Source organism: Garra rufa, chromosome 24, assembly GCF_049309525.1.
Source record: "Garra rufa chromosome 24, GarRuf1.0, whole genome shotgun sequence".
NCBI lineage: Eukaryota > Metazoa > Chordata > Actinopteri > Cypriniformes > Cyprinidae > Garra > Garra rufa.
The window spans coordinates 3,287,314-3,304,803 of NC_133384.1; the positions used below are offsets into that span (position 1 = coordinate 3,287,314).

General features: G+C 39.1%; 1 protein-coding gene across 1 annotated transcript in view; it reads left to right on the forward strand.

Moving 5' to 3' along the window:
* Positions 1-17,490, forward strand: part of gpr158a (G protein-coupled receptor 158a) — a 119,061-nt gene that overhangs the window by 11,866 nt on the left and 89,705 nt on the right. Inside the window, exon 2 of the mRNA XM_073831182.1 lies at positions 10,229-10,334. Coding sequence (XP_073687283.1) covers positions 10,229-10,334 — 106 coding nt within the window. The remainder of the gene's footprint in view (positions 1-10,228; positions 10,335-17,490) is intronic.

The window sequence follows — 17,490 nt, forward strand, 5'->3', positions numbered from 1 at the left end:
CTCTAAGAAGTCAAGGAAAATTGTTGATAATTATGTTGTGCATTTTAATGAAATATCTTGGTTGAACATTGTCGATTAAGTTACAAAAAATTCTCAGCGGTTTATGTCAGTTTCTCCAAATCTCATTTCAATCTCAGGGAAGACTGAAATACAATCCAATGTCACATAGTCTGCCACAGTAATTACAGTCAATTTATTCTAATCACAATAATCATCAGGCTTTTCATCATCAAGACAAAATGATGGCACTGTTACCAATCCACTTTCTGTCTTGTGAGTTAATAACGGCAATACAGAGCCATAGGTCATATTTGACCTTGGATGAAGGATGTGCGTTGATGAACACTGCCGCTAAAATTAGCACACTTGCTTGGCCAAGGCTTCAATTAAGGCGAGCAGGGACTATTCCATGACTGCACCTTCTGAGTCTGTCTGAGAGGAAGAATGAGAAAATGATAGGAAACGGATATAGTCGCAGAGAGATCTCTGTTACCTCAGGCACTCTTCCTCCTCAGTGTTCTCTGATCTGTGTTTGCATGCCTGCAGGACCAGCGTTCACAGTATAGCTTATAATGATTTTTCACCTGCAGTACATGAGAAAGATAGAGTCTAGAGGATTATTAGCATCATTCTCGGATGCCTTTGATACTATATATCCACCTCGGCTCCCTTCCTTAACCTTCATAGACCAAAGCATTGATATTTTGCTATTCATAAATGGTTTTAGGAAGGCACCGGTTATATAAAACAACATATTTAGGCATATTTCGATTTCATTTCACATGCAGTATATTCCATGTCAAAATGGTAAAGAAATAGTTCAGCCAAAACTGAAGGAAAAATGTATTCACTCTCAGGTTATTCAAGATGTAGATGAGTTTGTTTCTTTATCTTTACAGATTTTTGGAGAAATTTGCATTACAGCACTTGCGCCTAATAAATTCTTTGCAGTGAATGGGTGCCATCAGATTAAAGTCCAAACAGCTGATAAGAACAACATAATAATCCAAAAGTAATCCACACAACTCAAACAACAAATGTTTTTTTTTAAAGGAGTAGTTCACTTTCAGAACAAAAATTTACAGATAATGTACTCATCCCCTTGTCATCCAAGATGTTCATGTCTTTGTTTCTTCAGTCGTAAGGAAATTATGTTTTTTGAGGAAAACATTTCAGGATTTCTCTCCATATAATGGACTTCTATGGTGCCCCCAAGTTTGAACTTCCAAAATTCAGCTTCAAATGGCTCTAAATGATCACAGCCGAGGAAAGAAGGGTCTTATCTAGCAAAACGTTTATTTTCGGTTATTTTCTAAAAAAATGACAATTTATATACTTTTTAACCCCAAATGATTGTCTTGTCTAGCTCTGTGTAGAGATTAAAAAGTATATAAATTGTAAATGTTCGCTAGATAAGACCCTTCTTCCTCGGATGGGATCATTTAGAGCCCTTTGAAGCTGCATTTAAACTGCATTTTGGAAGTTCAAACTTGGAGGCACCATAGAAGTCTATTATAAGGTGAGTAATCCTGAAATGTTTTCCTCCAAAAACATAATTTCTTTACGACTGAAGAAAGAAAGACATGAACATTTTGGATAACAAGGGGGTGAGTACATTATCTGTAATGCACTGGTAAGGTCAAGTACTTACTTGGAATATTGCTAAATTTTATCTGAAATAATTAACAATAGTTTCCGTAAGCAATCAGCATGTTTGTGTTACTTTGGCTTGCTTGGAAATTCAAAATGAATTTTTTTTACAGCCAAAACAAATGCTATGATGCATTTATTTCAAGAGTACATATTGTGTTTTAAGTAGATTTTAATGCAACTCAGGCAAGCGGTTAGGCAGAAGTGGGTGTTCTGTAGAGGCAAGGCATGCTGTTCTTTACAGTTATTCTCTTGCTGGCTTTCTGTTATTATGAAGCTCCACAGTCACTTCAACCATCAGGAGCAAAACGCAAGCATGTGTGATGATGGGCTTTACTGTAGCATCAGTGTACTGGTAATATTCCCTTAGTATAATAACAGCATTACATGAAAATATAATATAATCTGACGTGTCCAATTTGCTGATTAACAAACACGTTACCTCCCCCTTGGCTCAGTTCCAAATACCGTCAACCTTGTCCAGAGGCCATCAATTAACAGTCTGCAGTCTAGATCCAGACACAAGATTTGTTCCACCCAGGCTGCAAATGATTTATCTTAAATGAATATAATTCTAAACAGCAGTTTTTACGCAGCTTTTTGAAAATTGGAATTTATATAAAGAAAAGATTTTTTTTTCCTTTTTTCTGCTCTCTTTTCTTTTAGTTACTCTTCTTCTTTGTTTACTTTTGTTGTCTCACTAAGGGTTTGCAAGGCACCATTCTATAAAGATAATCCATAAACAGCATTGGAATTAATTATACAGTGGTGTGAAAAAGTGTTGGCCCCCTTCCTGATTTTTTTATTTTTTTGTCACACTTGAATGTTTCAGATCATCAAACAAATGTAAATATTAATCAAAGATAGCACAGGTAAACACAACATGCAGTTTTTTAAATGAAGTTGTTTATTATGAAGGGAAAACAAAATCCAAACCCACATGGCCATGTGTGAAAAAGTGTTTGCCCCCTAAACTTAATAACTGGTTGGGCCACCCTTAACAGCAACAACTGCAATCAAGCATTTGCGATAACTTGCAATGAGTCTGTTACAGCGCTGTGCAGGAATTTTGGCCCACTCATCTTGGCAGAATTGTTGTAATTCAGCCACATTGGAGGGTTTTTGAGCATGAACCGCCTTTTTAAGGTTATGCCACAGCATCTCAATAGGATTCAGGTCAGGACTTTGACTAGGCCACTCCAAAGTAATTTTGTTTTTCTTCAGCCATTCAGAGGTGGATTTGCTGGTGTGTTTTGGATCACTGTCCTGCTGCAGAACCCAAGTTCGCTTCAGCTTGAGGTCACGAACAGATGGCCAGACATTGTCCTTCAGGATTTTTGGGGATCATCAAGATGTTTTCTGGCAAAACTGAGATTAGCCTTTATGTTCTTTTTGCTCAGCAGTGGTTTTCGTCTTGAAACTCTGCCATGCAGGCCATTTTTGCCCAGTCTCTATCTTATGGTGGAGTCATGAACACTGACCTTAACTGAGGCAAGAGAGGCCTGCAGTTCTTTAGATGTTGTTGTGGGGTCTTTTGTGACCTCTTGGATGAGTCATCACTGCGCTCTTTGCCCTTTTTCACACAGGGCCATGTGAGTTTGGATTTTTTTCCTTCATAAAAAAACCCCTTAATTCAAAAACTGCATGTTGTGTTTACTTGTGTTATCTTTGATTAATATTTAAATTTGTTTGATTATCTGAAACATTAAAGTGTGACAAACATGCAAAAAAATAAAAATCAACACTGTTTCACACCACTGTATTTTGAAAAGAATTGAAAATTGTGTTATTCTATAACTGAGAAAATCAGCAGTGTCTGAGAGACTTTGTAGATTAGATTTATTTTAGTATTATTGCTGACAAGATGAAATTATACACTTTCGTTCAAATGTATAAAATATGTAATGTATTTGACATGAAAGCATAGTGATCCTGATTATACAATAACAATCATAGACATTTTATAATATTGTTAGTATGTATGTTTTCTATATTCTCATATAAACTGACATTTATTTCCCCTGTGTGTGCATCAGACATGTAATCATTTCAATGCATTTATATGATCATGTCACATGAATAATAAAAGCGCATATTTTTATGTTTGAGAAACTGGATCATTTTCTGAAGAAATCGTGATTGGTGCCTGTGCAAACCACAATATTGCCCTGGTGCTCGCTTACTGGTAAAAGCTCTTATTTCTTAGTCCGACGCTGTTCCGTTTATAAAGTAGCCTATGTACAGTACAGTTGTAACGTTGCTGGAAGATACAAGGCGAAAGAGGATCTAGATGCAGTAGTTTATTGGGAATCCATGACAAAACAATAAAATCCAGAGGGAACAGGAACTCAGACAAGGGCAGAGACAACACAAGGACTATTTATACACAGGGCAGGGGGAATGATCTAATGAGTAACCGTGGAAACTAACGAGGAAGTGGTTGTGTTCAAATGAGTGTCCATGGTAACAAATAGGGGAGCAGAGAGGCAGGGAAGCAGAAAACAATGGGGCACAGAAACTACAAAATAAAAGTCCTTAAACACAGACACAGAAAACACAGACCAGACTCATGACATAGCCCCCCCTCAAAGGAGCGGCTTCCAGACGCTCTAAACAGAAACTCAAGTCCGGGAGGGAGGAGCAGCTCAAGCAGAACAGGGGGAGGAATGGGGGGCCAGGTTCATGTGATGGAAAATAAACAGGGGACTGAAGCGGAGCGGGAGGCCAGGGTGGAGTCGGCCAGATGGGAGTAGCTGAGGACCACCATAGCAGGGCAGATGGCACCAACGGTCCCCACGGTGGAGCAGAGGACCACCAGATCGTGACGGGCGATCTCCATGGTGGAACAGGCAGAACAGGAACCCTCAAGGGTGGAGCAGAAGCCCACCAGGGCGGAGCAAACGAAGCCCACCAGGGCGGAGCAGACGGACCAGGAGCCCACCAGGGCGGAGCAGGAGCCCACTAGGGCGGAGCAGACGGCTTAGGAGCCCTCCAGGGCGGAGCAGGAGGCGGAGCAGCCCTCCGGGGTGGAGCAGGTGGCTTAGGAGCCTTCCAGGGCGGAGCAGGAGGCGGAGCAGCCCTCCAGGGTGGAGCAGGTGGCGTAGGAGCCCTCCAGGGCGGAGCAGGAGGTGGAACAGGAGGCGCAGAAGCCCTCCAGGGCGGAGCAGGAGGCGGAGCAGCCCTCCGGGGTGGAGCAGGTGGCTTAGGAGCCCTCCAGGGCGGAGCAGGAGGCGGAACAGCCCTCCAGGGCGGAACAGGAGGCGCAGGAGCCCTCCAGGGTGGGGCAGCCAGCCGTGTCATGGACTGGGACCTAGTGAGAGCAGAGACAGAGGAGGCAGACAGAGCAAGGAGAGAAGCAGAGAGTTCATGGGAGAACGCGGCCTCCATAGCCGTGACTAGGCAGATAGGAACTTCAGGAACGGCTTTCGTGGCCGTTACAGGGCAGACAGAGATTTCTGGAACGGCCTCAATAGCCGTGACAGAGACGACAGGGAGCCTAGGCGGTGCAGGCAGAGCAGGGAATCTTGGCAGAGCAGGCAGAGAAAGGAGTCTAGGCGGAGCAGGGAGAGCAGGGAATCTTGGCGGCGCAGGCAGAGCAAGGAGTCTTGGCGGAGCCGGCAGAGCAGGGAGCCCTGGCGGTGAGGGCAGAGCAGGGAGCCTTGGTGGAGCTGGCAGAGCAAGGAGCCTTGATGGAGCTGGCAGACCAGGGAACTCCGCTATGCACGCCACCTCTGAAGGAGGTATAGGCGCAGCGGACATGTGGACAGATGAGCCCTCTGAGACGCAGTGTGCAGCCCACACACTCAGAATGGCGATGGCCATCGTGGGCAGTACGGTGGTTAATGGAAGGCCCATCAGGTTTGTGGGCATGTGGCTTGGGAGAGTTGGCTCTGCGTGGCTTGGGAGCGTTGGCTCTGCGTGGCTTGGGAGCGTTGGCTCTGCGTGGCTTGGGAGTGAAGGAACAGCTGTGACTTGATTGGACGTGACTGGTATAGTTGCTGGCTTGGCTGACGTAGTTTTGGCAGATGCTAGTTTGGCTGATGTAGCATTAGCAGTCGCTGGCTTGGCTGGTGTTGATAGTAAGAGACCGACTGATCGACCTGACAGCAGTGGTGGGTCCTCCAAGCTTGATATTAGCCTCTGATAAGTCACGCGAATGTGAGGGTGTGATGTAGCAACCACCATTTCATTAGTAATTTCGGGCATGGCGGTCATCTTGGGTGCAGGCTTGGGCATGGTGGCCATCTTTGTGACAGGCTCTGGCGTGGCGGCCATCTTAGCAGCAGGCTCTGGCGTGGCGACCATCTTTGCAGCAGGCTCTGGCGTGGCGGCATCTTTGCAGCAGGCTCTGGCGTGACGGCCATCTTTGCAGCAGGCTCTGGCGTGGCGGCCATCTTTGCAGCAGGCTCTGGCGTGGTGGCCATCCTGACCGGGAACTCAGGAACGGAAGCCATCTTATGAACGGGCTTTGGGACGGCGGCCATCTTGTGAACAGACTCGGGAAGGGCGGCCATCTTGTGAACAGACTCAGGAAGGGTGGCCATCTTGTGAAGGGGCTCTGGGCTAGCAGACATCTTGTGAGCGGACTCGACCTCACCCACAGTAAACGGAGATTTGCAATGTAACATGACAAAGTCGATAAACTGTGCGAGAGTCCAGCTGGGGTCTTCATCAGGTAGGTTGAAACTGATTTCGGGGTCGAGTCTGCTCCAGAAGCACTCCTTGAGCATGGTCTTATCACACGGTGCCAGATGGCTATATCTGACAAACTCATCCACATAATACTCGATGGGTCGGCCGTCTTGAAATATGCTGCAGAGCACACTTACGGGGTTGATCAAACTTCCAGCTAGATCCATTTTTGTGGTCGGTTGTTCTGTAACGTTGCTGGAAGATACAAGGCAAAAGAGGATCTAGATGCAATAGTTTATTGGGACTCCATGACAAAACAATAAAATCCAGAGGGAACAGGAACTCAGACAAGGGCAGAGACAACCATTGCACATGTAACAACCGACAAGGCACAGAGAAAACACAAGGACTATTTATACACAGGGCAGGGGGAATGATCTAATGAGTAACCGTGGAAACTAACGAGGAAGTGGGTGTGGTCAAATGAGTGTCCATGGTAACAAATAGGGGAGCAGAGAGGCAGGGAAGCAGAAAACAATGGGGCACAGAAACTACAAAATAAAAGTCCTTAAACACAGACACAGAAAACACAGACCAGACTCATGACAACAGTGTCATGAATTTAATGTCCCAAATGACAAACTGTATGCACTACACTCTTAAAAATAAAGGTTCTTCAAAAGGTTCTTCACAGCGATGCCATAGAAGAACCATTTTTGGTTTCACAAATAACCATTCATTCAAATCCATCTCTTTCTTACCTTTATACAATCTGAAGAACCTTCTTTTGCCATAAGGAAACAGAAAGGTTCTTCAGATATTAAAGGTTCTTTATGGAACTATTTAGACTACCTATAGCATATGAATTACAGTGGTGGCCAAAATTATTAGAACACTATAGCAGTGTCACCAGCTAAAAAATGGTTTTAGTCAGTTATTTCTATCTTTTGCTGTAGTGTTCCAGTAGGAAATATTTGTTTACATTTTCAAACATTCATTTTCCTGTTAATTGTAATAATGCAGTAAGATTTTTGTTTGCGCAAGGAGTCTGACAACAGCCAATGCTCAAAACAGAGATCTGATCTAATCATCATCCAGTTCTGTCTGGAATGACATGAAGAAACAGAACAAACTGAGACAGACTAAATCAAGAAGAACTGTGTCAACATCTCCAAGGTACTTCAAAAAACCTACCTGATTTAGGCAGTTGTTTAAAAAATGCTGTGAAATGAGGATGCTGTCAAAAATAGTGTTTCTTTATCAATTAACTATTGACTAAATTAAAATAACATTTGGTGTGATCACCCTTTGCATTTTAAGCAGCTTTTGCCCTAGGTGCACTTGTGCATAGTTTTTTAGATAGCTTTGCAGGTAGCTCTCTTGAAGCATCTTGGAGACATTGCCACAGTTCTTCTGGATTTAGTCTCTCTCAGTTTGTTCTGTTTCTTCATGTCATTCCAGACAGACTGGATGATAATAAGATCAGATCTCTGTGTGGAGCACTGGCTGTTGTCAGACTCCTTGTGCAAACAAAAACCTCACTGGATTATTGCAATTAATGTTTGGAAATGTAAACTGGCATTTCCTACTGACACACTACAGCAAAAGATTGAAATAACTGACTTTTTTTAGCTGGTGAAAATATAAGTGTTCTAATAATTTTGGCCGCCATATGAAATTATTTTGACTGCATGATGTGTCCAACATTCCACACTTTCTTTTCTTGGTTAAATAAATTTTTGGAATTTTCAGTGTGAATACACAAATTTTACACTGAAAATACACACTTTTCTGTTTCAGTATTGGTTCTCAACATGAATTCATCTGCCAGAGCACCATACAAAAACTCTATATGTTACTATTCAGTGGCACACAACACTGCTACTCAGGTGGCCCAGTAGTGCACAGCACAACACAATTCAAAAAACAAACACAAGTTAACAAAACCGTACAGTATCTGTGTCTTAAATTTTGCTTTTTCTTAAGCAGCACCTACTGTCTAAGACTTTTTTTAAGATTTGAATTTGTATTCAGCCCGTCTGAACAGACAAAGCACATTTGAATCAAAATTGAACCAAATTCGTATCGGTGTGAACAGGCCTTACATTGCATGGGCATCTGTGCTTCATAATGTGATTTCTCTCAACTGAAACTGGGCTGTTGCACAAGTCTGTTCCTAATGTTCCAGCACGTTGATAGCATATGTGAGAATGCTGGTGCAGACAGCTGTGATGAGAAAATAAAAATAAACACTCTGAAGAGAGATACCATTAAAGATCATTCAACGTCAGTCAACTTCATTCTTTGAGTTCTTCACTCAAACCTCCACATATATATAGTCTCAAGGAATCCTCATTCTAGAGACTATCAGAGACTATCACACATTAAGGTTATGGAGAATTTGATGTCTTTTTCCTCCCTTTATGAGTGCTGATGAGAGTACAAAAGCTTCCTGTTCTCTGCTTGCTGAAGAGGAAGACCAGACTGATAAAGAGTGTACTGATCAGCTTATTGATGATTTGTTGTTTACTGGGGGGAAATATCAATACAGAAAATGTGAAGTCTTAATGAGTCCGTGTAGACACACATCCACATTGGCTGTTACGTCACTTACAGGTCCTTTTAAAAAAATTAGCATATTGTGATAAAGTTCATTATTTTCTGTAATGTACTGATAAACATTAGACTTTCATATATTTTAGATTCATTACACACAACTGACGTAGTGCAAGCCTTTTATTGTTTTAATATTGATGATTTTGGCATACAGCTCATGAAAACCCAAAATTCCTATCTCAAAAAAATTAGCATATCATGAAAAGGTTCTCTAAACGAGCTATTAACCTAATCATCTGAATCAACTAATTAACTCTAAACACCTGTAAAATATTCCTGAGGCTTTTAAAAACTCCCAGCCTGGTTCATTACTCAAAACCGCAATCATGGGTAAGACTGCCGACCAGAAGGCCATCATTGACACCCTCAAGCAAGAGGGTAAGACACAGAAAGAAATTTCTGAACGAATAGGCTGTTCCCAGAGTGCTGTATCAAGGCACCTCAGTGGGAAGTCTGTGGGAAGGAAAAAGTGTAGCAGAAAACGCTGCACAACGAGAAGAGGTGACCGGACCCTGAGGAAGATTGTGGAGAAGGACCGATTCCAGACCTTGGGGGACCTGCGGAAGCAGTGGACTGAGTCTGGAGTAGAAACATCCAGAGCCACCGTGTACAGGCGTGTGCAGGAAATGGGCTACAGGTGCCGCATTCCCCAGGTCAAGCCACTTTTGAACCAGAAACAGCGGCCGAAGCGCCTGACCTGGGCTACAGAGAAGCAGCACTGGCAAATTTTGGCTGGCACAGGCTGATTGCCTCCATGCCACGCCGCATTGAAGCAGTCATTTCTGCAAAAGGATTCCCGACCAAGTATTGAGTGCATAACTGAACATAATTATTTGAAGGTTGACTTTTTTTGTATTAAAAACACTTTTCTTTTATTGGTCGGATGAAATATGCTAATTTTTTGAGATAGGAATTTTGGGTTTTCATGAGCTGTATGCCAAAATCATCAATATTAAAACAATAAAAGGCTTGCACTACTTCAGTTGTGTGTAATGAATCTAAAATATATGAAAGTCTAATGTTTATCAGTACATTACAGAAAATAATGAACTTTATCACAATATGCTAATTTTTTGAAAAGGACCTTTAGAACAAAGACACAATTTAGGATTGGAGTAGACTTGTCAATCAATGACTTTTCTGCTTAGCAATCAAAGCTGAAGAATCCTTTTAGCACACTTTTAGCATTAAATGTACATGTGTGAAGTACTGTAAGTGTATATTTAAAGTGCCAGTGTTTTACTTAAACATTGGAAGAATCTTTCAGCTTCTTTACGGATTACAAAAGACTAATTTCTCTTTTTCTCTTGTGCTCTATAATATCATATAGGGGTGTTGTTCGTGTGGACGTCAGCCTGCAGGATGTGGATATTGATCAGTGCTCTGCAGATGGCTGGTTTGCAGGAACACACAGGTGCAACCTCACCACTATGGATGTGAGTCCAACTTCAAGCTCTTATTTCAGTGACATGATTGCTAACACCTAAGTTATTGTTTACTTAGCACTGACCTGAATAAGATATTTCACATGTTTACATAGTCCACAATAAAAAATAATAGTTGAATTTATAATAATGACCCCATTCAAAAGTTTACATACCCTTGATTCTTAATACTGTGTTCTTACATGAATGAACCATAACTGTGTTTTTTTTATTTATTAAGTGATGTTTGTTAATGAGTCCCTTGTTTGTCCTGAACAGTTGAACTGCCTGCTGTTCTTCAGGAAAAATCCTTTAGGTCTCACAAATTCTTTGGTTTTTCAGCGTTTTTGTGTATTTGAACCCTTTCCAACAATGACTGTATGATTTTGAGATCCATCTTTTTCTCACTGAGGACAACTGAGAGACTCATATGCAACTATTACAGAAGGGTCAGACGCTCACTGATGCTCCAGAAGGAAAAACGATGCATTAAGAGCTGGGGGTGAAAACTTTTGAACAGAATGTAGATGTGTACATTTTTCTTATTTTGCCTGATTATCTTTTTTTTTTTTTTTTTCACATTTTCATTTAGTACTGCCCTTCAGAGGCTACAGAAGATAGTCACATGTTTCCCAGAAGACAAAATAAGTTAAATTTACCCTAATCGTCAAATTCAAAAAGTTTTTACCCCCTGGCTCTTAATAGATTGTTTTTATTTCTGGAGCATTAGTGAGCATTTGAACCATCTGTAATAGTTGCATATGAGTCCCTCAGTTGTCCTCAATGTGAAAATATGGATCTCAAAACCATACAGTCATTGTTGGAAAGGGTTCAAATACACAAAAATGCTGAAAAACCAAAGAATTGGTCAGGACAACTCTTTTTTTCTTTTTTTTTTTCTTTTGCTTAAAATGCAAAGTGCTCTTCTTTTTAGCAATGGGTATCCAACTTGTCTTTCTTTCATGGAACATAAAATGAGATGTTGGCAGAAAGTCTATGGTTCTTTGTTCAGTATGAAAATGAATGGGGACTGGAGCTGTTGAGCTTTAAAACTTTAAGAACAAAGCATAAAACGATTATATTTTATTATATTATATTATTTAAAAATATTGTGTATATATATATTTTCATTATAATGTCATATGCAATAAAGCACTAAATAGAGTTATATGGAGTAAAAAAAACGTACGTTAATGTCGTTAATGCTAAAAGGTACTGGAGTTATGTTTTGCTGCTTCATTTATTATGTCAGTTGCATCAGAAGACATATACCTTACATCACTGACATCAATAAAATTGTGTCATAATGCTCATTTTTGGACGAACTATTCCTTTAATATCCCCGTTTTGCTCCAGAACATAAATAATTTGAACTCTTCAGGACCTCTTACAGCAGTCAAAAAATCACATCAGTGCAGAGCAGCATGCCAGCTCACATTGTGATTTCCGCTTTTGATTCATGGCGTTCATCCTGCTGTTATTTTGAATAACAAAAGACATTTTTTATACATCTTTGACCTTCTGGCTCAACAGTGAATGATTTTGCTGTGTCTTAATGCTGTTAACCTGATGCTTGGAGGATTGCAGTTATAAAGAGAATAGATTTTTAAGGTCTGGCTCCTTCATAATGGATGTGATGTAATAGATTGCACAGGGTGCACTGAATAATTGAGAAAGCTCTTTGTGTGCCCGGCCTCCTGATGGACACTGCACGGTATGTGTGTGCGAGACACATTCGAGCATACCGCACATAGCGACAAAGCATCGTTGCTATATTATGCAATTGAATTGTGACCTCTGTCATAATAGCTTCCATCCACCACTCGTAACACAGGTCTGTTGACGGTGACGCTGACTATCAATAGAGCTCAAAACTGCATGGCAATCAGGAGTTTTATTGTAATGTGATATAGCTGCTTTGTACCAGAGGGGCCCTCGTATGCAAAAAAGCTGTAATTCACTCTCATTATCTCGGATGTCTGATGCTGAAACTGCAGCCCGCATGTCACTGATCCTGTTTAAGCCAAACCAGAGATTTCCTACTTTATCAGACCCAAGAATATCATTAGCAAAGACTTCCGGAATGTGTAATCCAGAACTGTATATGCATTTAGCCATTGTGGTTGAAGGTTTGGTTTTGGTTTGACTGTGAATGCTAAACCATCCTACTACAGTATGTAAAACAAGCATCACTATTATTATTGCTCATATTTAGGGATAGCACAAATTCTAACCCTCAGTATTAAGCTGTGATGTGTCGAACCCATGACCTTGCTAGCAAAGTGTGAGCTACGGGAGTGCAGCGCTTTGGTAACCTTCCAGAAGCCTAGAAACTTCAAGAACACCCAAGCAGCATATTTTAAATGCAAAACTGTGGTTGCGTTATGAAAAACACAGCTTGAGCTGTTAGAGAGACCAGTGTGAACATAATGATGACCAGGAGTTGAGAGAAAGTTTACTGAAGATGGTGGTCTCAGCACTTTCAGTCAGGAATACAAGTCAAAGTCAGCAATACAGCAATGGTCAAAGAATACTTAAAACAGAAGTTCACTTCCAGAACCAAAATTTACAGATAATTTACTCAACCCCTTGTCATTCAAAATGTGTCTTTTTTTCTTCAGTCATAAAAAAACTCTCCATATAGTGGACTTCTTTGGTGCCCGCGAGTTTGAACCTCTAAATTTGAAACTCTAATTTAAATGCAGCTTCAAAAGGGCTCTAAATGATCCCAGCCAAGGAAGAAGGTTCTTATCTAGTGAAACGATCCGTTATTTTCTAAAAACAATTGACAATATATATACTTTTTAACCTCAATTTGCATGTACTCTGTGTATTTCGGTTCAAGACAGTTAGGGTAGGTCGAAAAACTCCCATCTCATTTTCTCTTTCAACTTCAAAATCATCCTACATCGCTGCAGAAGAACCAACTTACAAAGTGAACGTGCAAAGAAGATCAAATGTCCTTAAAAAAAAAAGGGGTAAAACAGCGATGTAGGAGGATTTTGAAGTTGGAGGAGAAAATGAGATAGAAGTTTTTTTGACATACCCAAACCGGAATATACAGAGTACACGCAGAGCTTGACAAGACGAGCATTTGAGGTAAAAAAAAGTGTATAAATAAGACATCTTGGATGACAAGGGGGTGAGTAAATTATCTGTAAATTTTTGTTCTTGAAGTAACCTTCTCCTTTAAAATGGAAGAAATTCTGATCATCATGTTCTTCATTCATATGCATGTGCCATAGGTCGGTCAAAGGTTAGTCTTAAATGAGGATTTTTCTTTTTTTTTCTGACATCTCTATAGTCTTCTACCTCTGCAGTTTGTCCAAATGTATATCCAAATCCAAAGTTTTGTCAAGATCTCACTGAAACTCAGGCTTTATAGAATAGACCATGGGGATAAAACAATATATCCACACAACCTTTACTTATATGATTAAAGCATAGCAACCAATAGAGCTGTTAAAGTGATATTTCAGCCAAATATTGTCATCAGTTTCAGTGCAGCTTCAAAAGGCTCTAAATGATCCCAGCCGAGGAAGAAGGGTCTCTATGTTTTTCGACATACCCTGTCATGAACCTGAATACACAGAGTACATGCAGAGCTAGACAAGACGAGTATTTGAAGTAAATTTTAATATAAGTTGTAATCCTTAAATGTTTTTTCTCAAAAAAAAAAAAAAAAAAAAAAAAAAACATTATTGCTTTACGACTGAAGAAAGAAAGACATTTTTTATGACAAGGGGGTAAGTAAATTATCTGTAGTTTTTGTTCTGGAAGTAAACTTCTACTTTAAAATGAAAGAAATTCTGATCATCATATTCTTCATTCATATGCATGTGCCATAGGTTGGTCAAAGGTTAGTCTTAAATGAGGATTTTTCTTTTTTCCTGACATCTCATCTTCTTCTGGTCTCTTATAACCGCAACTTATCCATATGATCCACATGATATTTCGCCCAAAAACTGAAATATTGTCAGTTATTCATCCTCATGTAGTTTCAAGTACTTCCTATTTAGTACTTTCGTTCATCTTCAAAAGTAGGATATTTTTAAAGACTTTGAGCTTTAGAAAGCTCGTAAAGGCATAAAAGTAATCCATATTTGAGCTGCCATTGACTGTATGTTTATATGTGAACAAAGGTTCCTAAGAATATATATATCATATACTGTAAAGTGTTTAATATAAACTGACTCATTCATATAGATGACTTTTATGATGTCTTAATTAACTTTTTAAGTCAATGTTTTGGTGGAATGGAAATTCAATAGAAACATTCTTAATTTATGTTTCAAAGATGAAGGAAAGTCATGCATTTGGAGCAACACAAGGGTGAGTAAGTCATGAAAGAATTTTCATTTTTGGGTGAAATAAATAAACCCCTTTAACCCTAGAAAGAGTTATAGATGCTAATAACGTATACTGTATGTGACTCTGGACCACAAAACCAGTCATAAGGGTCAGTTTATTACAATTGAGATTTATACATCATCTTATTAAAAGCTGATTTAAAAAGCTTTCTATTAGTGTATAGTTGGTATGATAAGACAATATTCGGCCGAGATACAACTATATGAAAATCTGAGATTGCAAAAACATCTAAATATTGAGAAAATCCCCTTTAAAGTTGTTTAAATGAAGTTCTTAGCAATGCATATTACTAATCAGAAATTAAGTTTTGATATATTTATGGTAGTAAATGTACAAAATATCTTCATGGAACATGATCTTTACTTAATATCCTAATGATTTTTGGCATAAAAGAAAAATCAGTAATTTTGACCCATGTATTTTGGCTCTTGCTACAAATATACCCATGCTACTTAAGACTGGTTTTATGGTACATGGTCACTTATGTGTTAATGAAAACGTATATTATTGCAATTGCAGTTGATCTATAACAACTAATAGAAAAAATAAAGAGGGCCCCTAAGACCCTTTCAAAACACATTTCTGTAAATGTAAAAATGTTGTGGCATTTGTAGTTTTTCTGTGCTGTACACTCAACCAGACAAGAGTAAACAGCATATCCTCTAGTGTTTGTAGAGTTAGTCATACAATCATGCCAAAATTAGACAAGACAGACAAATATCCGCCAGGGTATAAATAGTCTGTAGAAAAGCAGACAAACATGCATGATTCAAAGACGCGCACACATTTTCTATTTGGACTTTCCATTCGGTTATTTTGGTGAAATAGCCGTGATATTTTCAGCGGCACTTTGAATTGATCTTTTCTTGGTGAGTCACACACCTGCTGGTTTTGCATTGATCATACGCTGCTGTTATTGCTACTTTAAGCCACTGAACTTAACAGATGAGCCTGCGCGTTTGAACCCCCTCTGAAGTTTGATATTTAGAAATACATCCACCGCTGGAGTAATTACTTTTCCTTCCATTTATGTCTTTCTGTAGGTTGTGTTAAAGAAAAAAAGATTTAGTGTGAGATGAAATCTCCATTGAGCTCTTTTTTTGCGCCCGTTATATGACAGGGATGTATGGTTTCGATAGGCTGCGGTACTAATGAGGAAACGAGGCAGAGAGAAGCTCAGAGGAAGTGCCATTAAAGAGAGCCATCGTTTATAACCTTGTGCCTCTGCAGGCATGATATTCTTTACTAACCTCACAGTATGGACGTTTATGAGGGAACTACGCTTCCTTATGAAATTCTGCTCTAAATGTAGAGGCATAGATTGAGTTTGCTAATTTATAAAGGAAGTATGTGGGAAGAAATTCTCGGGTTTCAAAGAGGCAGGAAGAAGTGGTTTTAAAAGTAGATCAAACTAAATGAAAAATGTTTTTGCAAAACTTGCCCTCAGAATAACATGACAGGGTGTTTACCATGGTTGTTTAAAGATGCAGTCACATTAGGATCATTCTGTATCAAATCAACGAAATTTCAAAAACTTCCCTGGCTCAAATTTTAGATTTTTATTTTCTGAAAAAACATAAATAGTAATGAAAGACTTTGTTATTCACAAATTATTAAATTAAATAATAAATGTCATAGATGTACAGTTGTGCTCAAAAGTTTACATACCCCTTGTAGAATATGCAAATGTGTTAATAACTGTATCAAAATAAAAAGGATCATGAAAACTGCATGTTATGTTTTACTTTTTTACTGTGCTGAATAAGCTATTTCATGCAACAGATGTTTTTATATACTGCACAAGAAAAAATAGTAATTGAATTGATAAAAATGACCCTGTTCAAAAGTTTACACACCCTTAAATCTTAATTATGTTTGTCGTTTCCTGGATGATCCACAACTGTTTTTGTGTTTTGTGATGGTTGTTCATGAGTCCCTTGTTTGTCCTGAGCAGTTCTTCAGAAAAAAAAATTCTAGTTTTTCCAAATTTTTTGGTTTTCCAACATCTTCTGCATATTCGAACACTGTCCAAAAGTGACTGTATGATTTTGAGATCCATCTTTTCACACTGAGAACAAGTGAGGAACTATTACAAAAGGTAAAAACATTTACTAATGCTTAGGAAAGCAACACAATGCATTAAGAGCCAGGGGGTGTAAACTTTTGAACAGGGTGATTATGTGTACATTCTTTCTTTCATTTTGTTTTAAGATCATATTTTTTTCATTTAGTACTGCACTTTAGAAGCTACATAAATACTTACATGTTTCCCAGAAGACAATATTATGATAATTTACTCTTATCATCCAACTGAAAAAAGTTTATGTAGTTTTGTATTCCCTCAGTTGTCCTCAGTGTGAAAAGATGGATCTCAAAATCATATATTCACTTTTGGAAAGGGTTCAAATAATGTGCAGGAGCTGGAGGATTTTTCTGAAGAACAACAGGCAGTTGAACTGCTCAGAACAAACAAGGGACTCATGAATAACTATCACAAAACATAAAAACAGACATGGAACACCTAGGAAACAACACACAGTATTAAGATTCAATGGTATGTAAACTTTTGAGTCATTTTTATGAATTCAGTTATTATTTTGTCCTGTGGAGTATAAACATCTGCCATGTGAAATAGCTTAAAAAAAAATAAAAATATATTTTTTGTTAAAATATTAACATTTTGCAGATCCTTTAAGGGGTATGTAAACTTATGAGCACAACTGTATATTTACTAAGTAATCCACTATTTTGTAGAGGGGGTCAAAAAGGTTTCCACCTGAGATTTGGAGCCAGATTA